The sequence below is a fragment of the Catharus ustulatus genome, chromosome 26 (genome assembly GCF_009819885.2).
Source record: "Catharus ustulatus isolate bCatUst1 chromosome 26, bCatUst1.pri.v2, whole genome shotgun sequence".
In the NCBI taxonomy this organism is placed as follows: domain Eukaryota; kingdom Metazoa; phylum Chordata; class Aves; order Passeriformes; family Turdidae; genus Catharus; species Catharus ustulatus.
In genome coordinates, this window is record NC_046246.1 from 4503598 (window position 1) to 4526871 (window position 23274).

General features: G+C 52.3%; 1 protein-coding gene across 1 annotated transcript; it reads right to left on the reverse strand.

Moving 5' to 3' along the window:
• Positions 1–553: 553 nt before the first annotated feature.
• On the reverse strand, positions 554–23229 carry LOC117007483 (transcription factor AP-2-epsilon-like). Its single transcript, XM_033080703.1, has 7 exons — positions 23203–23229; positions 22642–23088; positions 22295–22346; positions 6840–7068; positions 6524–6642; positions 3411–3552; positions 554–2503 (listed from the first exon to the last, which is right to left on the reverse strand). The coding sequence occupies exons 1-7, from the start codon at positions 23227–23229 to the stop codon at positions 2215–2217; spliced, it is 1305 nt and encodes a 434-aa protein (XP_032936594.1). The 3' UTR covers positions 554–2214.
• Positions 23230–23274: the final 45 nt, after the last annotated feature.

A 23274-nucleotide genomic window follows, 5' to 3' on the forward strand; every position in this document is an offset into this window, starting at 1 on the left:
AAGGGTCCAATGCAGGGAGTGCTGCCATAGCTCAGACCCTCCTGCTGCTCCTGTGTGAGGAGCAGTGATGGGAAGACAGGAGGTTCCCTAAAATTCCCTAAAATCAATCTTCCATTGAGTCAAAAGCCATTTTTACATCTGTCCCCATGAAAAGTCACAGCTTCTTACCCGAGGCAGGTAAGACTTAAACCTGCTTCCTGACCATTTCATGGGTGTCCTGTCTCTTGGTTTGGTGTCATCCTTCCCTGTTTGTGTTCTTCTATGCCATAGTTTTCCCCACCTCTGTCACATCCTGCTCATGTGCATCCTCCTGCAGCTCCAGCCCTTGGTCCTGCCTCACCTGGGAGCTGCTCCCACCTGAGTTCCCCATGGATTTACCAGCTGGATTTTACCAGATCTGTAAGTGCCATTCAGGACAGAGCAATACAGGGCAAGCACACATATGTTATAAAACATAATCTGGTTTTTGCTTTGTTTATCCTTTTTCTGACCATTCCCATTGTGTTTATTTCTAAACTCTGGGAGTGCGAGGAGCTGGTGCAGAGTCCTGCTCGTGGTGATGCCACGAATGCAACTCATTTGGAGCTTCATTGCCTGGAGATCAGTGGGGCTGTTTTATCTTCTGTTTCATCACTGATACCAGGAGGTCCTTCTGCAGCTCCTCACAGACAGGTTTAGATTTGACTACCCTGAGTAGTTCTGAAACATCAGCAAACTCATTCATCTCCACTGGCGCCAGCTGGCTCGGCACAAGGGCTGGGGACACCAGGCAGGAACAGCAGCTCCTGTCACCCCCTGAGCTCTGCTTGTGGCAGCACTCATCCCCCAGCCATGAAACTGGAGAATTCTCTCTTAAATCTATGCAATTTTATATCATTTCCATATAATAAACTATATAATCCCTTTTAAGACACAACCACAGAGGCAAAGGATCCTACTCACAAAGACGATGGAGGTGCTTTCTTCAAATAAAAAGAGGTTTATTAAGAGAATGAGAATGACATTGTAGTGTGGTTGTTGTACATCTATTGCAGCATTAAGAGAAACAACAGCAAGTACAAAATCCTGCAGAACTTCTAGAGTCATCATCATCACAGCCTAATGTGTCCATGCTACAGTTTGGTGGATCCAAAACTTCATTCCCATTTCTAATGGCAGAAAATCCAAAGATTTTCATCTTTCAAAAGAAAAAAAAACCCAACCCAAAACAAACAAACAAACAAAAAAAGGCAAAACAAAAAAATCCAACTCAATTTGATATAAATAACTTGCACTGGACATTTTAAAACTTTCAGATTTTAATTACACATAAATAAATATATACAGATTTAGAACAGTTCAGTTTGGCCTGGTTCAAGTTCTGCTCCTTGTGCTTTATTTATTATTATTACTAATTTTAGAAACTTGTGTGCTGTTATCTGTAGGTTGTGGAGTTTTATTTAGTCCTGGGTTTAACTTCACCTGCCTTATCCCCAGCTGGAAGGGCAGCAGTCAAGGGGGCTCCCCCCAGTTCTGCCCTGGGACCTGTTGGCTGTGTGGTTGTTCCTCCCTCGTGCCGTGGCTTGGGGCTCCCCAGCCCACAGGAAAATCCACAGTGAGTCTCAGTTTGAAGCTGTAAACAAGGCCTGGACCTGCTTTAAATCCACAGCAGTTCTGCCAGCAAATTTTCCTTGGCCTGGCATCAGGGCTGGGCTGTGGGTGGGGAAATGAGAAAGGTTTCCTGTGTTTGCCTCAACACCAGTGGATAAATCCAGGTAGAGCCAGGGCTCTGTCCCCTGCCCTCTGCTGCTCCTGCTCTGGGTCTTGCACTGATGAGGCTTTTGCTTTTTCCTCTCAGTTTTTCAGCTGGAACAAATTCCTGGACCACATCAGGATTTCACTATGGGTTTTTTAAAAAGCAAAATAAAATCAAATTGCACATGACTTGGCTTCCTGCATCCACGTTACAAAAAAAAAAAAAAAAGAAAAAAAAAGGCAAAAGGCAAAACCCCAAAGCCATCAGCCTGGCTTTTCTCAATCTCACTACGTTCATTAGCACTGTTTGCTTCTTAAATTCTTTAAGTCTTCTTTTTTCCTGCATTTTCTTTGCTTGCTTCACGAGTTTCCTCACGCACTCAGCAGTTCAGAAAACAGTGCAAACAGTGCACTGGGTCACGTTTCCCCCAGAGCCATGGCAGGTGCCCGGGGACGCTCCCACCGGGGGAGGCAGCGCTGTTATTTCCGATGCTTCACCTCTTTGTCTGACGCTTTGGTGTCCCCGGTCGTGTGCCCGTTCCCTGTGCTGTTCATGAATATTTTATCCAGCCCCTTGAGGGACTCCACCAGGTAGTTCTGGAAGGCGGTGAGGGCGGCGCAGATGGCCGGGCCCCCGAAGCCGTGGGTGATGAGGCTGAAATGAGTCAAGCAGCTCTGCACTCCGGGCTCCAGGATGAGCGAGGGGCGGCTGTTCCCCAGCGGAGAGCGATCCTGGGCTATCAGGTCTGCAAACTCCTTGCAAATTTGCCTGGAAGAGAGAGGTTTGGTCACTCTAATGCATGCAGAGAGCTGCAGGACACAGTCATGTGTGGATAATACAATTCTTCCAAAGCCATCTTCCCCTGGCCCCTGGAACTTGCTATAATAGATAAAGTTTCCTAGATACCAAGGTTGAGCCAAATTCCTTAAGAATTTGGTCACTCTCTAACATTTTGGAAGATAATTGGTTAGAAATTAGTTTGTGTAATTGGTCAGTTCACCTTTAGAACTTCTCACTTAGATTGGATGCTGTTCTTTGTATAAACTTTTGTTGGTTGTAGTTTGAATCCCCCCTGAACCTATAAATGTGACTGTCTGCATTTCGTTCTCAGAGAATCCTGCTGGACCACCCTTCACATGAAATAAAAATTCTTGTGGAACGCATCAAGCAAGGCTCCGGTCTTTCTCTACTGGCTGATGTGAGCTCCTGAGAGATGGCTGATGGATATCAGCACTCTCAGGTCCTGGTAAAACAACCACCAGGGACCAAAAAGGAAGCTCACAGTCATAGAATCCTAGAGCAGTTTGGATCATCCAATTCCAACCCCTTAGGCATGGACACCAGGTTGCTCAGAACTTCATCCAACCTAGCACTAAACACCTGGGGCATCCACAGCTTCCCTGGGTGTATTTTGGGGAACAGCCACCTCTCCACTGGGAGTTTTTTGCTGCAGAACTGGAACCACTGCTGCTGCTGCAGCTTTGAAAGGGCACTCAAGGCAGTACCAAAATGCTCCCCAGGGCTGGATTACCCTTTCCCATGCAGGAGCAAACCCTTCAATCCATGCAGGCCATTCCCCCTGCTGGACACCTTCCTGCAGTAAAGTTTGGGGGCTGGTGCTGCCCTCCTGGGCTGCAGATACCGAATACTGTGGCTCGTTGCCCTCTGTACTCACTTGGTAGCCAGCAGCATGTTTTTCCTGGTGTGGAGCTCCGTGGGGTCGGAGTGCTGCCGGCACAGGTACTCTGCTGCTGCCTTGGCTGGGAACTCTGTCTCACAGACATACCCAAAATCCCGAGCCAGGTGAATGGCTTCACCTGCAAGGACAGAGGAACATGAACACTGTGCCAGCACCAGTGTGGCAGGCAACTGGGAACTGGGAATTTCTGTAGAGCTTCAGCCCTCTCACTGTTGGGGCTCAGTTCTGATGGGACTGGGGCCCTTCCCTGTCTCAGTGGCCACCCAAGAGCTCTCCCCACCTTCATCTCGTGCTGCAGAAACACCTCTGAGTTTCTTATTCTCATCTGTAAGGCAATTAGACCGTGTGACCCAAATGAGCTGGTGCCAGCTGTAAACAGCAGCTGGGTCCTTCCCTCACTAGCTTTTACAAGAGCATCAGGACAGTGCTGGCCTTGGAGCAGGGTGAGGTGGGGCTCTGGGCACCTGCTGCAGAAGGAAGAATAGCATTTCTTACTTGGGAGCATTCCCTGCTGCATCTTTCCCTACTTCTTCCCAAATTTCCTGCTTGGCCTCTCCAGATTGAGTAGAGATTGAAAGGGAGCCTGGAGGGTCACAGAGTGACCTCAGCCCCATGACTGCTGGACAAGGCAGGGCAGGGGGAAGGGGCAGGGGGCAGGGGCAGGGGGAAGGGACAGGGGGAAGGGACAGGGGGAAGAGGAAGAGGAAGGGGCAGGGGGATGGGGCAGGAGGAAGGGGTTACATCCCCCACAGCCCTCAGGCTGGACGTGCAGGCAGTGTATCCATCACCCCGTGGAAATGCCCACCCATTGATGGAATTGATCCATCTCCAGGCGTCCCCGTGGAAATAATCAGAGCTGATGGCAATTGATCATGCCCAACACCCGAAATCCTGGTCGGGCAGGCAGAGCTAATTTGCCTTGCCCCCCTGCTGCTCACACGTATTAGGCCATCCATCCTAACAGCATTAACCCAGATCCCATCCCAGCCTGCTCCTGGAGCTCAGTCTGGGGAGCTCTGTTACAGGCAAGTGTCTCTGCTTCCCACATAACAACAGTACTTTCCAATTCATCTCCTTCTCTAGAGAAAGGGCAAATAAGGTAAACCTAAAGAATCAGAATTTGCAGTTGTTTGTGTGTTAAAAAAACAGTCAGAAAAGATCAACTGCTGAAAAACTGGTACTGAGATAATAAAATAGATCTGAGTGACCTCATGGTCAGAGCCAGGGTTGCAGCCAGGATTTATTTCTTCCATGAATGTGTGAGTGGCTGCACATTTTAATGTTTTTTTAAAGGCAATTTGGATGTTGGATTAGAGAGCTGTGGGGGGACAGTGTTAAAGACACATTGAGCCAGATCTTGAGGAGGGGAGGCTTCAGGAGAGTGCACAGAGGGTCGTGGTGGGCAGAGGGGCAGCAAGAGGCTGGCTGAGGGCAAAACTCCTTCCAGAGCTCAGGGATGTTTCTGGAATGGAAATATAGCCCTGCTGCTCCCCTGGGACCAGGCTGGAGATGCTCTCATGGAGCACTTGCCCAGGAGAGGGTGAGTCTTGGTGTACGTGGTGAGGGCTCCCAGGGGAGCTGTTTCTACCTGGTGCTCCCTGGGTTCTCCAGAAACATCCTCCCCATCTGTATGAGTGGCTGTGGGTCAGTGTAAGAAAAAATATTTCATCTGCACTCAAAACCCCATCCATTGCCTCTTTTAAATAATTAAGGAAGGCAGAGGGGATGAGATAGCAAATGTTCAGGAAAGAGTGTGTTTGGAGCAGAGGGGCACAAGACAGTTTGTGTGTGCTGGGTGATGGCACTGCAGAGGCACCTTCATCTGGGTGGAACATCTCCTGATTCCATCATGCTTACAGGCAGGAGGAAATTATATCCATCAAACACACATGGCACCACTCCTATTTGCTATGAGCTGGGAAGCAGGAACCAAAGCATCAGCAGCCACTTGAAATCAAACTGTACATTTCTTCCTTCCTTTCTTTCCTTCATTCTTTTCTTTCTTTTCTTTTCATGGAAATCAGCCTTTCATTCAGCACGAACCAACTGCCCTGGGTAACAACCTCCGCCTAATGAAGCGGGTCATTTAATTTGCTGGCGACAATGGGGATGATTTTCTATTCAGGATCCCAAGGCAGCTGCCTGCACTACGGGCACGGACACAATGGATTCCTGAGCTCAGAGGGAGGCAGAGCTGTCATTCCATTTGTTTGCATCCCCGTGTGCTTTTCTCCCAGGACGCAGAGGCAACATCATCATTTCCATGGTGGAGAGAAGTAGGAGGGGAGGAGGTAACCGAGTTAGGCAGGGGCACCTCACATGTCTGGGCAGGGCTCTGCCTGCCAGGGCAGCACCTTTTCCATAGCTCTGAGGGCGGCTGCCACACACCTGAGCTCCACCTGCAAAGCCTCAGAGCAGTTTGACATCTCCTTGGTGTCTCACTCATTTCCTGGAGGAGGGAAGGACTTGGATATGGGGCATTTCCTTCCTACAGGGACCTTGGGATGCATGGTGGGAGCACCCGAGCTGTGCTGTAGGTGGGCACGTGCACGGGCTGCAGAACAGCTGGGAAACTCTTGGCAGCTTTATTCAGGCTTATTTTTGTATGTTTGGTCTCTGTCACCCAAGTATTAAAACTCAAAGAAGTGAGGGATACCCTGAGCTCAGCCAGAAGGATGCTCACAGTCCTGCTTGGCCTTTTCCATGGGCCACATCTCATCCAACAGAAATGACTGAGTTTTGGAAAACAGACATGGAAGCATAGAGTGCTAGGATGGTTTGGGTTGGAAGAGACCTTAAATATCATGCAGTTCCAACCTCTAACCACAGGCAGGGCAACCATGCTTGGACATTTTCCTGGACATTTGCTGCCTTAGTTTCATTTTTGTTCTGCCCACTGCCTTCCCAAGAGTCTGCTCATTTGAAAGGACACATTCTTGAATCAGTGTGGAGGGACACAGGGACATTGCTGTGCTCATTCAGGGGTGACCACTCCATATTTTAAGCATTCTGGTTTGTGGAAAGCTGGAAATTAAGGGTTTGGGAGTTTTGGCACTCCACCCTCCACGGGACCAGGGAGAGACTCTTACCTTCCACGAGGGATGTGAGCAGGGTGACGTTGGCAGCTTTGCGCCTTCCTGCAGGTAGATTTAGTCCAATTTTCTCTAACCTTTCTCTTAAACACCGACCCCCATTTTTTGATTTGGCTCTGAAAAGAGAAAACAAAGAGAGAAAATAAATTCCCATGAAACTCATGTTAAAATAACCATAATCCTAGTTTAAGCTTTGAGATTTGAAAGGAAAGAAGAAAAAGCAATACAAATATTGTACCACAGACCAGAATTTCTCATCTCTATATAAGAGCTGGTGCTGAACACAGATCCTGGGGCTCTTGGAGCAGCTTACCTGCGGAGGACCCCGCCGAGGAGAGAGGCGTTGAGACACTCGGGGGGCGAGAGCCTCCTCTGCACCTCCCCGACCGTCACCTTGTACTTGGAGGTGGAGCTGAGGAGGGACAGGCGGCCGGGCACGGAGCAGAAAACCTCGTTGGGATTGGTGACCCCTCCGATCAGGCTGTCCTTGTTCATGGACAGCGTGGAGATGGTGGTGCCGTTGGCCTTCGAGGGGATGGGCACTGGAGACAAGGAGAGGGAGAGAAGAGGAGACCATGGCTGAGAGACCCAGACTCTGCAGGCAGCTCTCCAGCCCCTCCCAGACAGCAGCACGGCTGCTGGGATGTCTCATTAGTTCCTTATTTTCCTCAATGAGAGAAGCGAGGTGGGGTGATGAAACTAAACTAAATAAAGGTTAAAGGAAAGGAAGAAGCCTGGACGCTGCCCTCGCCTGCTCCCACACCTCCCAGCCCAGTTGTAATTAAAGCCAAGTTTGGGCTGGTCCTGTGGAAGGCTGAGGATTGTCTGCAGTGTTTCTGGCTGGACCTGTGACCAGCTGCTCTCCCTGTCCCCTCTGGGTGCTCTGTGCAGGTTGGTGGTCGGGCAAAACGTGGCTGGTCCTGCTGGCCAGGATGCCAATCCTCTCCAGGGACTGCAGCTGCAGCCCAGCTCTGTGCCAGCACACACTGCATCCCACCAGGCAGGATCACCCACATGAGCCAGCACCTCCATTCCCTGCCCCAAACCCGGAGCTGCTGGGCTGGCTGAGAGCTCTGCTCCCCTAATGTGCCCGTGGGAACCAGGGGAAAGAGTTTCTTTGCCTTCAGCTCTGGGGTTAGCCCCACAAATAGCCGCAGCCCTGAACTTTCATCATCCCTGGCTTGCAGGAAGCTTGAGAAGATCAAACCCAATTAATCCAGCACAAACTTCCCTTTGCTTAATGGGCAAAAGTCAATTAACACAAGGTTAGGCAGGCACTGGTAACTGCAGCATCTCATTGCTGCACACCAGGGCAAAGGGGCTCAGTTTTCCCATTTATCATTCCATAAGAAACGTTCTTAGACGCAATAAAGGTTTGTAAGTTAAAGCTGTGGCAGAGACTTGTGCCAAATCTCTTTGGTTTTTATGCTCTGAAATTAATAACCAATTTAACTCAGGGGAAAAAAAGCAGGTTTGGAAAGAATCTAAAGATCATTTCAGCCCTGGCATTCTTTGTGCTTCCTGAGGAATTGCTGTTCCACAGTCACAAGGTTCCTGCAAGAAATGCAGCAGTGAATGCCATGGTTTATAAAGGAAATACATATTCCCAAAATGAAACAGAAACCCCAGGATTAACCAGGGAGGGTACATGGACTGGACCTACGAGGGGGAGCTTACAATCAGCATGTTGCAAATCCAGCTCAACTACTTGCTAGCATGGCAATAAAAATCAGCGCATGCTACATAAAAATGACTCATGTTTCAAGAGTAAGGGATGAATGGAAAGGAGCTGAAGGACATGGAGTTTCCTCCCAGCACAAAACTTGAGCAAAGTCAAGGAGCAAAGGGCGGGATGCACCAGTGCCCTGCTGGAGCCGGCAGCTGCGGTCAGTGCTTGCCATGACTGAGCTTGGTTCAGGGCAGAAAAAACACAGGAACATCCCCCTGAGACGTAGGAAACCAGAACTATTTCCAGGAAGGAGCAACTTCAAAGCTTTCTTCTGCAGCCCCAGAACAGGTTAGGCTAGTCTCCAGGGGATCCCTTAAAATCAAAAGTCAGAGGGTGGTTTGCAAATATCCGTGCTGAGGTGTGAGGCCCTGCAGGGTCCCAGAGCTGGGTTCTGCTGCAGAAAGAGCCACCCCCAAACCAGACCCCCCTGGGGAGCAGCTGTTTCTTGCAGTATCATGTGAAGAGCTGTGCATAATTGATGCACTCTGTAACCTGGATTATACCTGGAGACATCTGTGCATGCCTGCCATCATGCCATGGCTCAAGCCGCATGCGTGGCCGGGGACCTGCACACACCCGAGGGACAGCAGAGCCATGCAGGGAGGGGACCGTGCCTCACCACACCTCCATGGGACACAGCATCAGGGAAGGAGGCAAACCCAGCTGTGAAAATGTGTCTTTACACCAGAGCCCATGGAAAACTGGGCTGGAGAAGGGTTGGGTACAGCTCTGTGTTTGCCAGTCACCCCACGGGCAGTGACAGGGAGGCACGGGTGATGTTGATGTGCAGCATGGAGACACAACACTTGGGAAACACGTACTGGAGGTTTTAGGAATGATGCTACTGTCAGAAACAAAGCCCTGGAAAGCTGTGCCCTGGAGCAGACTGCTGTGAAGGGTAAAGCCCAGCACAGCTGGGTCAGCCCAGCTCTGTGCCACAAGCAAACCAGGCAGGCGCCAGCACTGAGCGTGGATTTTGCCATTGCTCTTCTGCCACGAAGCCTCAGCCAAGGCCACAGCCCCGTCACTTTGGGCACGTGCAGGTGTGGGACAGGGTGCCTGTGTCATGTAGAGCTTGTGCTCTCACTGGGCACACGGGATGTGAGGGAGGGACGGAGCTGGCAGCAGTGCTGGGAGCTGAGCCGGGCCCTGGAGTCCTGCAGCAGTGCTTCATCCATTAGACAGCGTTGCCTCAATACAACAAGAATAAACAAAGCCACATTCGCCATTAATCACGAATTATTGTTATTGAGCCTCACCTGCTGCTGTTTGCCTGGTCTGATCTGCAGCTTGTTTGCCCATAAACATGCTGCAGGAGGGAGACAAGCTACCATTAAAGCCTGACAGCTTTGTTTCCTTGGCTTTTGGGGAACCAAAATTGTCTCTTGTCATCTGAGTAAACCAAAAGTCCCCCTCGATCTTCAGTTGCTGCTTTCCTGTTCCCGCAAGCAGCAGGTGATCGGAGCACCTGAGCCAGCCTGCAGACGAGAAGGAAGCATGAGAGCAGTGACAGCCCAACGCCCCGGCGCCGACCCCCTGCGCCCTTCCGAGCCCTGCTGCTCCCGCTGTGCCGGGAAAACAGAGGAATGACCCTTTGGGTCTGCACCATGAGCTTTGAGGCACTCAACAGCCCCAGGGTGAGTGGGGGATCTGCAGTGTCACTGTGCCCCAGAGAAAAGCACAACAAGGAGCTGAGACCCACTGGTGTTTTGCAGTCACATCATGTCACTGCAGTCGCCATCCCTTCTGAGGTCCTGTGGGATCAGCCATAGGAGACACCCGTTCTTGGCAGGGTAGGACATCACCTTCCCCACAGTGACCCAGCCCTTCCTCAGCTTGTCCCCCTGGCAGGAGCTTGGGCAGGTTCAAGTCCCACTCCTGACCATGGAGGACGGGATTCCCAGCAGAAACACATCCCAGAGATGCTCGTGCACACAGTGACAGACCACACACTACCAAGGCTGGTGAGGAAGGGCCCCTCCAGCCCTGCCTGATAAGTGGATGGGGTACCCCTGGGTCACCCCAGCCCACCCCAGCAAGCTATAAATGGCAAGGTACAAGTGGGAGTTTGGATTGATTCAACCAAAGAAAGGGGAAGAAGGAGAACTCAGACCTTCAACAACTGCTCAGAGTGCTCCTGGGGAGTGCAAAGTACTCTTTGTTATCTGTTCTTATTATTTATCATAATTATTTACTGATACTTGATTGATTCACTTCATTTTTTTTCTCTTTTCTCAAACTGACATTCCTGAGCAGGATTTTCCCATAGAAGTGGTGTTTATTCAGGATAATCCTGCTACTTCTAAATCAGTACATCCAGGTGAGTTTGGCTACAGATTTCAAAAACTAAAGCCCTTGTGAAGCATTTTGACCTGCCCTGGGGATGCTGCAGGTGGGCTGCACACAGGTAAGCACTGGCATGGGTCAGAGGGGTCAGATCTAAAAGGGAAAACAGATTTTGAAATAAGGTTATGCTGGCAGACCTCAAAGGGCTTCACGCATTGCTGATCCTCAGCCCAGTGCTGGTACAGCACCAGCCACCAAAGCCATGAACTCACTCCTGACTCAAGCCAGCTCCTTAGTGCAGCTGGGGAAAATTGAGGCACAGAGCAAGTTAAATGATTTACCACAGCTCAGGTACATGGGCATGATCTGTGTGTGTGCAATTCCAGTCTGTGGGAATGCCTTTCTAAGCAATCCAGGCATCAGCTCTTGCCCAGGTGTTGGGATGTGCTGTGCTGCAGGCTGGTTATGAACAGCCTGTGTTTTCATAGCTCTGGATTTTCTGTAGGAAGCTGTGAAGTCGAGCTGTTTGTCACCACATCGTCTTGGCTCTTGGTGCTGTGATTTGGAGAAGGGCAGCACGGTAGGAGCAGGCACACAGCAGAATCTTGTGGAGTGTGGGAAGGGAAACAATCCTCATTTCTTCTGTACATCTCACAGGAGGTGTTTCCATCAGACTCAGCCTCACTGCAGCCTTGAACCCCACAGGGCAGGTGCCATTTTCAATCTGTCGTGTTCCAGGTGTGTGTGAGCAGCAGTGGAGACCCAAACTCCCATGTGAGTCACTTGCCTCCGTGCTTGGAGCAGCCACACTTGACTTCATCTTCCCTGTGAACCACAAGGTTTGTGATCTCCCATCAGAGGGGCCTTTTGTGTTGAATCAGCTCTGGTTTGTCTTTTAAACATACCCTGGTGTAATTGTCAGATGATGAACCCCCACAGCTGCATTTGCTGTGGCTCAAAAACCCTGATGCAGAGAGAGAGTGATTTCAAAAACACCAAGGGTTCCATCCCCTGATTTCCCTGAGCTGGAGAACATCCTGCCTGCCTGGGGTTATCTCCTTGTGTCTGGCACAGACTGGAGTTGTGTTGTGACACAGTACAAGTCACTATCCCAGTTTGGGCTTGACTGTCTCCAGCAACAAATTGCAGATAATAATATAATAATGTCTACCTGGGAGGGATGCTGTGATACCCAATTAAAACTTGCCAAGTAATCTCTGATGAGAGATTTCTCCAGGTGAGAAGTCCTTGGGTGTTGAATGCAGCCAGGAGGAGCTGGTCCAGTGCCTGAGCACAGGATGTGATGATGCCCCTTGGAGCAGACAGGCAATGGAAAGGCAATTCCCATGAACAAGATCCCGAAGCTGCAGGTCGGGTGGGATGTCACAGCCTTGTTTCCCTGAGGGGTTTTCAGGAGACAGCCGGGAGAAAGATAAAAACACGGCTGAATGGATTGCCCGGCTGTGAATCCAGTTAGTGAAACAAGGAGCCTCATGCCTTCAGAGCGTCCCAAAAGAAAGTACAAACTTTCTGCCTCCTCTGTTCTGGCTTGCAGAAGTAGGTCCCTTGACTTTCGAGTTCGAGTAAGGAGAAGGAGCAAAACAAACCCATTGTTCAAAGGCTTTTACCTAGAAAAATTTGGAGAATTTCCCACTTTTCCCCAGTTCAATCCAGCACGAACTGATGTGCAGCCCTGCATCTCTGCTTCCTCATCCTCCCTCTGCCGCATGGTCTGGGCTGATGATGCTCCATCCTTTAGCTCCTGCATTCCTTCTCCTTCCTCATCCTTATTCACCAAAGTTTGTGGGTGAAATGACCTTTGTGTTTCCTAGAAATGGACACTTTGATATGTAAATATTCGGTGGAAAAGTGTAGCTGCAGCTGCACGATGCGGGGATTGCCGGGAGCTGCGGGAGCTGGTGTCCGTGCTCGGGGGCTGGCAGCAAAACATCGACTTTTGGGTCTAAGGAAAAAGAAACTTGCCTACAAAAAGAGAAAAATACGAAGTACTGACTTGTTTCCATAGGAGAAATGCGCTGCCTGCTTGTAAAATGATTTGTAAGCAGGAAAATTTGTGGTACTTGGGAATTGAGTTGCTTATCGTGGTGTTATTTGTTCTGTTCCATTTCCAGCTGGAGCTCGGGATGCTGTGAGGGGAAAAACAGGTCCAGAGGGAACATGCAAATCGCTGCCCGTCTTACAAGTCTGTTTTCTTCTCTCCCCAGATACACCACAGGTAAATTCTCTTCCTCGGTAAGGCGGGATCCTTGGATATCGGAGCTTTTATTGCGACGTCCCTTTAAAAGTGGGAGTGCGCCGCTGTTTGAGGTTGCATTTTAAAGAGGTATCAGTGAATCGCCTTAGGAGACAACCTGGACAAAGCAATCGCTCATCTTCAGGCACAACAGCGCTGTCTCCAGCCCCCCACCAAAGCCTCTGAGCCCCCCGTCCCTCTCCAGGACCGTGCCCCGGTCAGCTCGGCTGCCTCGGGCATCGCTGCGGGGCAGAGCCCTGAGCCGTGCCAGGGCACACCTGCACCTCCAAACCTGCCGCAGGTGCCGAGCTTTCTGTTCCATGATGCAGGTGCAGCGGTGACAGCCCCAATCCCCCCGGTTTGCTCCCTGCCCGGGGGTCCCGCTGCTCTGAGCCGCTCCGGGCTGGCAGTGGGGGAAGCTCGGACTGATGGAGGTTTGTGTGCAGCCCCTGATGGAAGTGCTGCAGAGAAGTGAGGGATTGCTGTTGTCTTCCGGGAAGAGCTGTCAGCGAGCTCATCTAACCTTCGTTTGAATGTCTCTGATGTAAATTATAAGATGGAGATACATATATAAAATATCTGGATGTGGGTGCGAGCCAGGGGCAGCTGCTCCCGCCATCCTTTAAAAGCCCTTTTTCATGGAGGAGATGCTGCAGAGTTCAGCTGCTCCAATTTCCTGGTGTTTCAGCAGAGAGGTATTTATTGATGGTCCAGGGAAGGAGGTCAGAGCCATCAGCTGTATTTCAAAGCGCACTCTGTAATTATCCTCTCTTCCCAGAGGGGATTATACAGGTTTTCTCTTTATCTCGAATGCACAACCTGAACCAAGTCCCCGTGTCAAAGAGCCTCTCTAGGAACCACCATCATCGGCCTTTTCAAATGGAAGGATGGAAAGAATCTCGGTTTTATCTGTGGGTTTTTGAGATCGCTGAGTTCTGATAGGGAAATGAATCTCGGACCCTCCGAGGAAAGCAGGGATGCAACTTCAAACTATTCCCATGAGAAAGCTGATCAGGAGAGATCCCATGCCTATGCAAAACTCCCATATTTAACATTTTGTTTCCCATGCAAATCCATTCATCAGGTTAGGAAAGAAATGTGAAGTTGCCATGTGATATTAATTCCATTTTACATTCTGTACCTCTGTTTGACCAAGTGAAGTCCCAACCATGCATCACTGCAGGTGTCTCTTGGGGAGCTTTGGGATGGATCAGGAAGGTTCAGACTCCCCCAAATCCATGGTTACAATGGCTTGGTTAAGGATAGTCCCTGCTGAGTACATCTTGCTTTGATAAGAATGGCCAGCTGCTATAATATTAAAATTTACTCAGTCCCCTGTGCTTCTGCAGAACTTGGGAAGGGGATTAGAAAATGCTTTGCAATTGATAATTTCATCTAATGAATTTTCCTGCTTCGCCATTTAGGAATGACTCGACCTCAAATATGCTGCTGTTCAGAATAGTTTGTCAGTTTTTTGGAAACTGCTCACAATTAATTTGTGGTGAGTTCCCACATGTTTCCTTTCCATGCCTCATTTCATGGAGTGGATTCTGCTGTCTGGGGAACCCTGATGTCACATCCTGAGCAGTAACTGCAGAAATACTTCACTGGAAGGCACCAAACATCAATGATTAAAATGTCCCCCTAAATAGTCAAACTCAGGTATCTGAACCTTTGAAGGGAATGAACGAAAATTATTCGGGTTCTGGTTTTGAGTGTCAAAGTATTTGGAGAGATTTCCTGCGCTGTTGGTTGGAAGCCGCCCCGATGCAGCAACTTCATTGGAGAAGTCAGTTTACTCTGGTAATTCACATTATTTCCCTCCCCCTTGATTCTAAATTACTTCTGAATCTGCAGCTGTGCCCTTCCATATCTACATTAGAAAATGAACTATTTCAGTTTCAAATAAATTAATTAATAATTCTTTAAAATGCAGTTCAAATTCTGCCCATGTAGAATTCACGTTTCACAGCCCAAACCAAGCAGATTTAGAAACAGGAGGCTGGAGAGCTGAAGGATTTAAACCAGAGGAATTGGGAACCCACACTGCTCCTGCTGACACCAAGGGAAGTTCCCCATCCAATGTCACCCCATCCCCACACACTCCATAACTCTGCCTGCAGCATCAACCACCCCAAATTTACTCCTTTAGCAGCACAAACACTCTGACACCCGGTCTGTGAGATCTTCACATGTCTAAACAGTTTGATCTATTTTACAATAACATGCACGAGAGATTTTCCCTGTACTGCCTATAGATGCACCTGAATTTGTGTGACTGGGATCTCCCTAAACTAAAAGGGGAGAACAAAGCTGTGACATCGTGGTGAGCAGTGATCCCCCTCCCAGGGAAGCTGCTGCGATGTTCCTGCCAAATTGTTAAATCTATTCAGGTTGTTGAAGGGCAAAAAACCATTCAGCAAAGATTAGACACGAATAATAATAATAATAAAAATTCTTCCCCTCATACTGAGCTCGCTGCTGGCGGGGTTTCAGTCTGGGTCTGACCGCAGAACGTGAATCCCTCGGTCCAGCGGCTCCTCCGGAGCTGCCAGCTGGTCCAGGGATGGCTCTGGGGACAGGCACTGCACACCCACTGTCACAGCAGAAAAGGCTTTTCCTTTTCCTTGCCCGGATGCCCTGGTTTTTCAATGGCTGCCCCATCTCTTGCTAACTGGGATCTTGTGCTGGAAACCCCCCTAAGCACCCTCGGTCAGATCCTCTGCTCGCACTCTCCAGCCCTGGCACTGTGGCTCTGCTTTCTCCCATGCGTGTGGCCACTTCGGGGCTCCCAGGGAGCCCTGGGGACACCACTTGCTCCCTGGGACCTGTCTGACCAGTCCAGAGGGAGCAGGGCCTGACCCAGTCCCTCGCTCCCTGGCGCCTCGGCACTCTGGTGACTGATGCCAGATAAATGCCTGAGATAGAGGGTGGGGACACTCAGCCCGGCTGGAATCCCAAGCACGCACCACAGACAGTGTGATGGATTTTTAAGCTGTGAAGGTGAACCTGCTCCCAGCTCCTCTCTCCCTACTCCAAGCCCCCAGCTCCTGCCATTCTATATTTTGGGGTGGTTTAATTGCAATGAGTACCTTGGGCTCATTTCTAGTTATTCCCCCTCACTCCCATGTGCTTCTCTGCCCTTTCCCCCCAAACCACAACCCTTCTCACCAAAGGGAAGGTGATATCTGGGCATGGCAGAGCTGGGCTGGGGACAGGCCAGGGAGATGAGAGCTGAGCACGCAGCAGCTCCAAGCATCACATCCAGATTTGCTAATTATTTCCTCCATTAAGAATTAAAATAAACAAACAAATGGAAGGACAGCAAGAGTGAGTAATTCCCTGGATCACACAGGAAAGGGTGGGATGGTTTAGTGGTTAGAATGCTAGTCTAGGACTTCAGAGAACCTCATTTAAGCTCTTCAAATAATTAAGAGAGATTGCAAACATTTTTTTTCCTGAGATCATATATCTTGGAATATTATTAAACTGGGAGGAATAGCCTGTGTTTGCCTCTGCTCTGCTGCAGGTTTAGTGTGACCCTGGGCTAGAGTGACATCGATGTGTCCCTGTGGGTCTTGCCTGTGTCTGTGCTGTTGTGGGTGTGTGTCCTGATGGACCCCAGCTACCTGTGCTGTCACACAAATTAAGATGTTGGCACCACTTCCTTTGCAGGGACAAGCACCACAGGCGTCACCTGGCCAAGGCTGTCCTGCTGTCAGTGGATGAAGTAGCCCCTGTGGGAGCCAGGCTAGTGATGTGACAGTGGCCACTGAACTGCAAAAATACCTCGCAGCCCCAAAATGAAGGGAAAGGTGCTCCAGAGCAAGCCCAGCATGTCTGTGCTGCTCACTCAGTGCTGTCCGTGGAGAAGCCTCACCTGGGATCCTCCTGGAGCAGAGGTGCTGCTGCTTTGCTTCAAGCCACATGCCAAAAAGCAACCCAAGTTGGCTTTCCTGAACCTACCCTTTAAGAGTTGCTCTTTATTTCTAACAAAGAAAAAAATTCATTTAAAAACATCTAATTAAACAGTAAGTCATGACAAGGTACATGAAACTTGGAGATAACACATGCCTGGGAGGCACTGGGGAGGTTGAGACAAAGCCCAGCGCCTTCACCAGTACCCGCATGTGTTATCTCACATGAACACACACCTGGGCTTATCCTGGTGCAATTATAGGACATTAAAAATATAATTTTAATGGAGGAATGGTGATCTGGATTCAGTTCAGAGTAAAAACTTTCTTTTAAGTTTCTGTGTTTGATTAGTAGGTGTTCCTGCCGCGCAGCGTGCGCGCGAGGGGGAAGCGCCGGGACCGGGAGGTGTGACTGTGTTTTGAGGAACGCTGCTCTATCTCCCGGTGTGTGCGAGGGCTTGTCCAAACTTTAAAGCATTCGTGAGCAGCACTAAGGCAGCAAAAGTTCCAGTCAAGACCTGGCTTGTCCCAGGTGAGCCCCTTTTCCTACTCAGGCAATCTGCCACTGCAGATGAAGCTGCAGAGAGCTGGGAGGGCTCCCCAGTGAGCCCAGCACCCTGCACTGACTGGAAGCCAAGTACCTCCACCCACGGCCCTGGACAGTCCTATAAAAGCTGTGTCTTCACAGCCCCAGGTGTTTTACGGGATGACCTCATTTATTACCTTGCCCGTCACAGGAAATGATGTTTATCTAATCTACCATTCTTTCAGGATTTTTTTTTCCCCTGCCACATCTGGCTTCTTACATTTCTTACAGCTCGATTCCTCCTTGCACCAAAACAAAGGAGAAATGGCACTGCCACCATCATGCCAGTGCCCCAGTCCCACCAGTCCCATTAGCTTGAGAAGAAGCTGAGAAACTTCAAAACCTGGAGCTCGCGTGCGGTGGCGAGTGGATCTAAGGATCTCGGTCTTAATCTCCCTCCTCTGCCGCATTCCTTAGTAGTGACAGCTACTTCTTGCAATATTCCTGACTGTGGGCTCTGAGGCACAGCTTTCCATCTGTCTGTCCAGTATCCAGCCAAACAGGTCCACATTCCTGAGCAGAAACGCTAGCACTGCCCCTCGGAGCGGCTCAGAAACCTCAGATGGGAATTGGAACAAGTCACATAAATGAAGGAGGGTGGCAGCCAGATCCACAAACACCAGGGACGGTGGCAGGACCAGATCCACAAACACAAGGCACCGTGGCAGGACCAGATCCACAAACACAAACACAATGGTGGGACCAGGCCAGCACAGAGCCCAGGGACGTGTGCTGTGTGCGCCTGGGTGCCAGTGTGAGCCCACGCTGGTCACACCCTGCTCTGTCTCTACTCCAGGTTGTAAAATGCCACAGCCAAAACTTGTGCCCGCGAGCGGGTGCACCGGCCCCTGTGGCTCACCCTGCTCCTGCTGCCACAGGGCCCCAGCTCACTCCAGCCCGCTGCCGGCAGGACCATGGGCTGCTCCCGCACCCCAGCGTATCCCCAGGTGCCAGGAAAAGAGATTTCTATTTTTCTTTGTAATAAAAAGGCTCTCTCAGAAGCTTTCTGCTGATCCCAAAAGGATGTGAAAGCAATAAAACCCCTCCTTATTTTACAACCAAGCTGCAGGATTTTTTGCTACTGAGCACAACGACCTAATGCTTGGTTTCATAACCAGAAAGTCGCACCCTGCACCAGGAGCTCGGGGCTTGCCGAGGCCTCAGTTTTATGTCGGGGGGTCTCACAGCCAAACCCTGGTAGCTGATCTGGGCACCTAAACAGCAGGGCGGCAAGTGAGTGGAGCAGAAAATTTCTGAGCTGTAGACTAAAGCAGTCAGAGCCCCAACTAAACTTTTACAGAGCTAATTTTAATGTTTCCTAGTCTAATATCTTCCTGGTCTTGTATAAATGCTTGGAAGGAAAAGTAAAAATAATAATAATAAATAATAATAATAATAAACCCAACCACAAACAAAACAACCACAAAAGAAAGACAAAGAAAACAATTTCTAAAACACTTTTGGGAAAAAAGGGAGAATGAACAAACAGGGGTACAATAAATGTTCTGCTGCCCTATCCAAGATTTTATGCATTTAATTCCCGAACGAAATCTATTGCCCCATTTGTCACGACAGCTCGGGGGGAAAACTCATCCTCCGTTTTTCAGAGCTATCACATCTCTCCCTGCTCCAAAGTGAAATTCCAGCTCACGCCCCGCATCCCACAACCAAACTGAACCCCTCACCGAGGGTTTCCCGGTACCCCGCATCGCTCGGCGCCTCCAGCCCTAGGGATCACCACGGCGATAACGAACCGGAACCAGTGCCGAGGGTAACGGTGGAAATGGGAATTTGAGCGCCTGTTTCCAGCCGGGATCTGCCTCCCTGGGCTGCACCTCCGCCGGGACCCGGCTCCCCGCACCGCGATGCGGGCACCGGCCGGGACTGCGGGATGGGGGTCCCTTGGTGATGCCCCGAGCCCGTGCTGGAGCGAATCCCCGCTTTTCCTCTCCGTTTATTAATAATCTCAATTATTAATTCAAGGTTACCTACAGCCAAAGGGCCGGAGCACTGCGGGCTCGGGAAAACACTGGGAGGGGAGCGGGTGGCAATGCACCGCGTCTCCGAGATACCCACAAAATCCCTGAAATTCTATTAACGGCTGGAAGTTTATTTAAGAAGGAAAAGGAGGGAAAACAGACACGCAGTCAGAGATGCTCCCACATAGCACTCCAAGGCTTCGGGCAGCATCTTCACCGAGTCGGGCAGCGCAGCCCCGCTGGGGGACATCGGCAGTGACCCTCCTGCCGCGGGGATGGCCCCAAAATCCCGGGATACGGGAGGGGACAGACTGCGGGGACAGCTCGGGGCTGCGGGCTCTTCCCTCCCGTTCCGGGCTGTTTCTGACCGAGGACGAAATGCGACTCCAAGGACAGGAGTTAAAAGGGAGATTTGGGGATTTAGGGCAGGTGATTAATATTTTGTTGAACCGGGACAACAGTATCTCGGCAACTAATTAGGCGAGATAGATCTGTTTTCACACGCAAAGATTTCTATCAGGTTTCTGTCCGACGGCCATTCCGTCAGGAATTCCAGGATTAATCGGTATTTGGGATCTCGGTGCGATTTAGGAGAAAACGGAGCTTTTTAGGGTTTACCCTCGCTCTCTTCAAAGAGGGTGTCCTCGAGCCCTGCTGCCCAGCCGCCCCCTCCGGCACTTTCTGCCCGGGACCCGCCGGGAGCTGCCTCAGATGGTTTTAATTTAATTTTATTTTTCTTGGGGTGTCATTCACCCGCGGGGGCCCGGGCTCGGCTCTAGCCCCGCTGGGGCTGCAGAACACAGCTCAAAGCTGCCACAGCCATTTTATACACTCTAAAAAATTAAATAAAGCCGAATGTAAAGGAATTTATTCCTCGGGCCGTGTGGAGGGCAGAAACGTTTTGACCCGGGATTCCCGGCTGCAGCTTCCATAATTCCTCCGATTTCTTTTGAGCTGAACTCACCCGGTTGGAAGCTTCCAAGGGCAGGGAAAGAGGAGCGTGGCCATCAGCTCCAGACCCCGTTGCCCCATCCCCGAGAGCGGGGTGGGTGACAGAGCGGTGCCAGGACAGAGCCCCTGCTGCTGCCGATGCTTCCAGGAACCCCCGGTGGCTCAACCCAGTGTGGCTGCCCAATTCTCCCCACAAACACGCTCGTGGCTTTGGATTTATCGATTTCTCCAGCAAACTCGGAGCTTCGCGCTCCAAACACGGGAATAATAATAGAAAACGTTAAAATAATTTAAAAATAAAGCAAAAACAAGGACGGGAAATATATATTACTATTTTAAAAATTAAAAAATACCCAAATGAGAACGGGCACGGAAGAACAAGTGTCCACGAGCACAGGGGCTGCGGCCGAGCTCTTTGCACCATTCCCGCCTTCAGCCAGAGATATTTTAATTTTAATTTTCCTTTTTTTTCCTTTTCCTTTCCAAGACTAGAAGACTAGAGAATTTCCACGGGCAAAAACCAAGCACTAAACAACGACAAATCCTCCCGACAGGAGACATAAAAATTGTAAGTAACTGCGCTTTTGGAAAAAGGAGAGGAAAACCCCCAAGGAACCACTATAACTCCAACCGAACTTCCAGAAAAACATTCCCACTGCGGGGTGTTTCCCGAGGGCTCCGGGGTGCTCCTGCACGGCCCAAGCCGCGGAGGTACGGTCGGCACCGGCTCACGCACCCCTCAGCCCGTTGATACCATTCCTCACGCCCGAATGTTTCATGAAACGCCTCTCCAGCGTTCTGATTAAAGCTCAATTAATGCGGGTCATTAATGTCCCGCTGGCAGCCGCGTGTTCCTAGAACAGCCTTTTCTAGGGGAAGGGGCTGCGGGCGCACCGGGAGCGCCGCTCCCCCGTGAAACGAGCGGGGACAGCTGAGGAAGAACCGCACGGCCAGGAGGTTTTTCGTGCAATTACCGGGGATCGGCTACGGCCGGGACCAGCACCGGAACTGGGGGCCCGTAACACCACCGGCCCACGTTATCGACCCGCCCCGGTGGCTGCAGTTCCGTTCGCACCAGGGCTCGGTGTTAAACGCGTCCTTCCCACTACACATTTCTGTAAAAAATCGCGGGGAGAAGCCAAGAGCAGTGCTGGAATATTCCATAGTAGGGATCGCCCCGAGCACCGCACTAGACGCTCTCGGGCCCCCCTCGTCGCTCTTACAACGCACCGGCAGAAGGTTTAGTACAGAAATATTTTAGGGGTAATATTAATATATTATCTGTTCTACCCAGCGGTTCGTTGGGATGTGGGAACTGGTCAGGGTGCGGGGCAGAACCGGACGCGGGAGACCCCGGGGGTCGAGCGGGACCTCTGCCCGCAGCCCCGTTCCCCCACCGGCCCCGGAGGGGAAGGATGCTCTTCCTCTCCATCCCGGAGCGAAGCCCCGGTCAGCGAACGGCAGAGAGTGGTCTCGGCAGACCCGAGTTTTGCCGAGGTGGGGGCTGCGGGACGCTCCCGGCTGCAAGAACGGGCAGCACCGGTCCCAAAGCCGCACCACTTCTCGTCTCCGTTAAACGCGTCCTTCCCCTCGGTACCAGTCCCGCCGGACGGGCCCGATCCGCCGCGGTCCGGGGCGTGTGAAGCGGTTCGCTGCCCGCGCTGCCGGGGGCTCCGACCGGGGGGCGGCGGGACCGGGAGCACCGGGAGCTGCCGCCGGGGCAGCCCCGGGCTTTCCACGCAAACCGTACGCGGCCACCGCCGGGTTGGGCCCCGGGGCTCCCCGACAGCTGGGTCCGCCCGTCCGGGCCCTTCGGTACCGGGAAGGAGCGATGGCCGCGGTACCGCCCGAGGGAGAGCAGCGGGCCGGGGGGCAGTGGGAGCGCTGGTCCGCCAGGATCCGCCGCTTTCGTTTTAGTCTCGCCGGGGACAGCAGCGAGCCCTTCCCGACGGACGGGGGCAGCCCCGCAGGAGGGCGGACGGGGGGGACCCGACGCTGGGGAGCCCCGAGGGCAGGAGAGGGGGCCCGGTTCGGTGCCGCTTTCCGCTGAGCCTCCGCGCTCTTACCTTTCTTGATCACGGACTGATCGAGCAGGTTCATCCCACCGTCGTCCACGGCCTGAAAACACGGAGGAAGAGCCGTCAGCCGGCTCCGGGCACCGGCTGCTGGCGGCGCGGGGACAGCGCGCCCGTGGCCCGATCCACCCGCTGGCACCGGCCAGAAGGAATTCTGAGGGCACGAGCGAGCCCCAGCAATGGGAATCCCCGGGCCGGTGTTTCTGCTTGCCCGGGGGTACGGACGCCGTGGGGCCCGACTCGCCCCGCCGGGAGTCCCTGGTCGCACGGGCAGAGGGATCTGGCCCCGTCCCCGCGCAACCAACCCGCCCCGGGCACACTCCCGCTGCTCCCCGTACCTGGATGTCCTCGAGGCCGTGGTGGCCGAGGCCGTGGAGGCCCAGGGGGCCGTCGGCGAGGCCGTGGCCACCGTCGGGCAGGCCGTGGAGCAGACGGGGCACGGCTGGGTAATCGCGGCGGGGGTCGAGCCCCAGGGCGCGGTGGGTCTGCGAGAGTAGCCCCGGCTCGTCCTGCCGGCCGCGCTGCGGGGGCCAGGCCGGCTGCTGGTGCTGGTGCAGAGGGCTGAGCGCCGCGTACGGGTCCGCCAGGTGAGGGTAAGCGGGCTCCTGCCCCTGCGGGTAGGGCAACGGCGGCTGCGGGTACGGCGGGGGGAAGTAGGGCGGCTGGAAGTCGGCGGCGGGCGTGTGGCAGAGCGGCGGCGCCGAGCCGTAGGGCGCCTGGTTGAGCGAGGGCAGCTGCGGCAGGCGGGCCCCGGCCGGCGCCCCGGGCAGCCCCTCGGCGCGGTCCTGCGGCGGTGAAAACAGCGGCGGTGAGGCGGGCACGGACCCCCGGCCCCGGCCCCAGCCCCCGACCCCCCGTCCCGTCCCGTCCTGCCCCACCCGTGCTCGCCCCGCACTCACCATGCCCGGGTAGCTGTGCACAAGCATCGGTGCGGGCCCGCGGCAAGCCCCGGGCGGGCCGGGCCCCGGGGG

What these genes read in the sequence shown, in the direction of transcription:
- LOC117007483 (XM_033080703.1), bottom strand. Translation starts at nt 23,229, where the DNA reads ATGCTTGTGCACAGCTACCCGGGCATG. An exon ending in TCAGTCCGTGATCAAGAAAG is followed by an intron (nt 7,069 to 22,294) that starts GTAAGAGCGCGG and finishes CCTTGTCTCCAG; the next exon opens with TGCCCATCCCCTCGAAGGCC. An exon ending in GCTCACATCCCTCGTGGAAG is followed by an intron (nt 3,553 to 6,523) that starts GTAAGAGTCTCT and finishes CTGTCCTTGCAG; the next exon opens with GTGAAGCCATTCACCTGGCT.